The sequence below is a fragment of the Myotis davidii genome, unplaced genomic scaffold (genome assembly GCF_000327345.1).
Source record: "Myotis davidii unplaced genomic scaffold, ASM32734v1 scaffold393, whole genome shotgun sequence".
Taxonomy (NCBI): Eukaryota; Metazoa; Chordata; class Mammalia; order Chiroptera; family Vespertilionidae; genus Myotis; species Myotis davidii.
In genome coordinates, this window is record NW_006285913.1 from 1,154,923 (window position 1) to 1,158,874 (window position 3,952).

At 50.8% G+C, this 3,952-nt stretch overlaps 1 protein-coding gene across 1 annotated transcript in view; it reads right to left on the bottom strand.

The window, feature by feature from the left end:
• Nucleotides 1-2,518: 2,518 nt before the first annotated feature.
• LOC102754394 (chromosome unknown open reading frame, human C8orf46) overlaps nucleotides 2,519-3,952 on the bottom strand; it is a 28,318-nt gene continuing 26,884 nt past the window's right edge. Inside the window, exon 6 of the mRNA XM_006756920.2 lies at nucleotides 2,519-3,611. Coding sequence (XP_006756983.1) covers nucleotides 3,428-3,611 — 184 coding nt within the window. The 3' untranslated portion in view covers nucleotides 2,519-3,427. The remainder of the gene's footprint in view (nucleotides 3,612-3,952) is intronic.

Consider the following 3,952-nt stretch of genomic DNA (forward strand, 5'->3'; position numbering starts at 1 on the left):
GGTGTTTGTTTATGAAACATCAAATCCCTGCCTAGTGACGCCCAAGCAGGCCCACTTGCCTCCAAACCCCGATCCCTCCCAAGTGCTTCAGTCTTCAGTCCTGTGGGTGCCGGTGTTACCTGCTGCAGAACCAGAGGCCAGCTTCCTTCCCAGGCCCTGGGTGTGTGCAGGGCCAGTGGTCCCCTGGGCCAGCCTATGTCGTAGGATTCATCTGAGGGCTAATTTTGCTGGTAGGGAGTGTAGGCAGGAGGCCAGGGCATCATTTGGCAGCAAGCAGGCAGCTCCTGGAGAGAGCGGGCCGTTTAGTCCACAGTGAAGTCCAAGGATGGTCACCACCCTCCACTTCCTGCCTGCGAGCCAGAGCCAGGGCCGTTGGCTGTGTTGACCTGGCCGGCCACACTGCCTCAGGCTTCAGGCACTGGCCCCACGGCCACACCAGGGGGAGCAAGTAGCCTGGGGCCCTGCCAGCCTGGCGCCACTGTCTGCCAGCCCCTGGGCTTTGAAATGATTCTATTTTCAGCGCCTGACTCCCTCTTCAGCCCCCACTCCTGCTGAGCTTCCTGAGCCACTTCTCCCCACTCCCAGCCCAGCGTCTTTCTGAATGGAGCGGGTTATCATAACACCATATGTTAGAAAAGCAATTCACAATTTACAAAGTCCTGTTATGCACCAGCTCTCTTCTGATCTTTCGTCAGCCTGGGAGGTCCCAGGGCAAGTCCGTTAACCCATGATTCACAGAGGAGGGACAATGGAGGCTCAAAGAAACTCAAGCAGCTCGACTAACATATCACACACACACACACACACACACACACACACACACACACACACACACTCGGCAAGTCTGCAGATCAGTGTGGGGTTGAGTCTTAGAACCAGGCTTCCTGCCTTGAGCTGGTGCTCATCCCACCACCCTTCAAGTCCAGGTGTCCTATGTATGGCACCAGCGAGTGGCAGGACCACCTGTGATGGCCGTTTCCTGTCTTCTTCATGGAGGACGTTTACTTCTGGGGAGTATTGCCAGGCTGGGCAGAATCCTGAGTTCTGCGGAGTCTGATGTGAGCAAAAGCTGGCTGATTGGAAGCGAGGCCTCTCCCCGAAGAGGGCCTGGGCCCAGATGCTCAAAGAGCAGAAAACTCAATTAGCTTTCCTGTGGATGGCGTCCGAAACGTTGCTCAGCACTTGGCCAGAGTTCCAGCCACCCCTCCCTGTTTGGGGCTGGGCAGGATCCAGAGCCTCTGCCCTTCCTGGAAAAGCACAGGCCCCTCCTTAATCCAACTGGCAAAGGCCTGGCTGCTTGCCTCCTGGGGAAGGGGTTTAGCCTGGGGGCAACCTGTGCTCTGAGGGGCCAGCCCAGGGCTGGTGACTTCCGAGGTCTCCTGGAGTGAGGGGTGTGGGAAAGTAAGAGCTTCTCCACAGCCCCCGACAAGGACTAGGAATCAGGTTGGCACAGGCCAGCTGCCCTGTCAATGGTCGTGCTGCACGTTACATTTCTTCTGCTTCCACTCCCTGGGCAGCACACACCTTTCCCCAACCTATATGATCCCTCCCAACAAAGGATATTAATAGAGAGAATCTCATCTCAGGTCCAAAGTAGCCCCACTCCCCTCCCATAACCCTCTCCACCCTTTTTTTCTCTTCTAGGCACATGGCCTTCTCTGAAGAATGAGATCTCTCTCCCCAGGCCCTGTAGTGATGCATTTTCCAAAAACCTCTCAGCAGAGACTGACATTATTATAAGAAATTAAAAACTAAATGCAATTCGCATCCTTAGGAGATTCATCTTTTTTGTCTGTGTTTTTCCTTGCTTGTCCCTGAGTCTCTGCCAATGTAGAGTCAAGGTGTCATGTGATTCCGTTTAAAATTGGGCTCTGGCTGCTGCTGCTTTTCCTACCCACTGCCCATCTGCCTGCTCTAAAGGCAACCGAGTACTGGGAGAGGGAGCGGGGGCTGCCACAGAGAGCGCTCAAGTAAGAACTGAAATATTTGACTGGACTTGGTCCTAGCAGAGGCGATTTTTTTACCCTAAATGTCCTGGAAACCCCGTTGCCTCTGGTGTTAGAAGACTCCAGGCTGGGCATTCTCAGATGGCCCTCTGTAGCTCCTGGCATTTTCTGCAAGTGGCTGTGACATGAGTCATAGTGGGCAGTCTTCGGGGAGGCTGGCCATGAGGTGAGCACAGAGCGGGGAAAAGCTGCATCTTCCCCTGCCTCGGAGGCGAGAGGCCAGGCTGGGGATGGCCACTGAGCCCTTCGTGGTGGGGACGAAGGGGTCAGCATCAGCAGGCAGGAGGATGAGCCCAGAGAGGACAGGCCAGGCCAGAGCAGGCCCCATCAGAAATGGTCTTGGTGTTGACTGCTGGGCAGGGCCTGTAATATCAAAACCAGCTATGGCCGTAGGTAAAGAAGCAATGAGATCCAGATGCATAATCCTGTCCATTTGGGAAAGCCTTCTCTCTCATGCAAGGAGGGAGCCTCAGGCATGCTCTTGTGGTGGTTTATTAATGTCACAAACGAAGCATATTTTATTTTTATTTGACTTGGCCAATAAAAATGTTCTGTACAAGGTAAACACTTCATCATGAAATATTTAAAGTAAAAATAAATAAATCAATTCCATCCTACAGAAATCTCCAGCTACCACATACAAATAGAGGACATCAGTTATAAATTAAATACGTTAAAATAAATAGTCTTAGGGTACTCCGATTGATAGGGTCAGTTTAAATCACCTGTTGAAATCATTATACCAAAGCAAGGTATTATTAATTCCACTAGACTATGCCATTTCAGAAAACATTAGCACTCAACATTTGATTTTTAACTGTTTTTCTATAGAAAAACTGCACATAAAAGAATAGAGAATTCATGCAATCATGCCAGATGATCCTCAAAACCCATGTTGAAGATACTCTGGATCGGATATTTGCCCTACGAAGTAAATATTTAGTGCTCTGTCACTGAAAAGCCTACCTCGTCAAGATGAAATAAATGCGATACCAGGAATAGTAAGAACCGTCGTGTTTCCAGGTGCCTCAAACATCAAGCTCTTACATTTACACAGAAATCACACATATGAGACTGACTCACAAGGAAGACAGAAGAATCACCTGCTTCCTTCCTTGGAGGTCTTTAAAATGGGTTGGGCAATTTTATTTTGGTGTGGTTTTGCTTAAAAATGGGGACATAAACTTATGATCTTCCAAAGTCACTGTCAGGCCAGGGGCTTAAGCGATTCTAAGAAGGAACCGTCTTAAGTTCCTTTTGTGCCTCCTAGGCTGGGTGATTGGGTAGTGAGGGACGATGCTATGATGTGTTTGTACCAGGTACTTGCAGAGGTAAATGTGTTAATTTTTAGCACTGAGGCTCCATTCCAATCCAGCGTTCTCCCTCTGTGCAGCGACCTTTGGCACCTGGGAAGGTCACGTTTAGTCGGCCTCAAAGGCGCTGTTGGTCGCTCCCACATACTCAGCCTTCTTCTTATGCCTCATCCACATTTTTCGGAGGATGCTGGGGATGCCGCAGGACACACTTCCTGTCAGTGGTAGGGAGGCTTCTGCTCCCTGGGGAAGGGTTGGATACTCTTCAGTCATCTTCTTGAGATGCCTGGATCTAAAGAAAAGCCGGGATGTGGGGAGGGCAGTCACTTCCCTGAGCCAGACTTTTATGTTTTGCTCTGAAGAAGCATATGGTAGCCTAAGCTCTTATTCCTCCTCTGCTCACACATCCTGTGACCTGGAGGGAGGGTCACTGTTGGGCCCCATGCAGGAATGACACCCCCTGGGGGATCCGCCAATAGGATGAGGGAAGGAGGTGGCCTTGGCCATGCTGGTTTATGGGCCTCAAGTTCGGCTCTTATTCCAAGTTCTACTTGCCCACCCCTCCCATCTCCACACGATCGATTTTGCTGAGTGAATTTCCCAGAGCATTGGCTATTGGGTTGAATCCTGCCC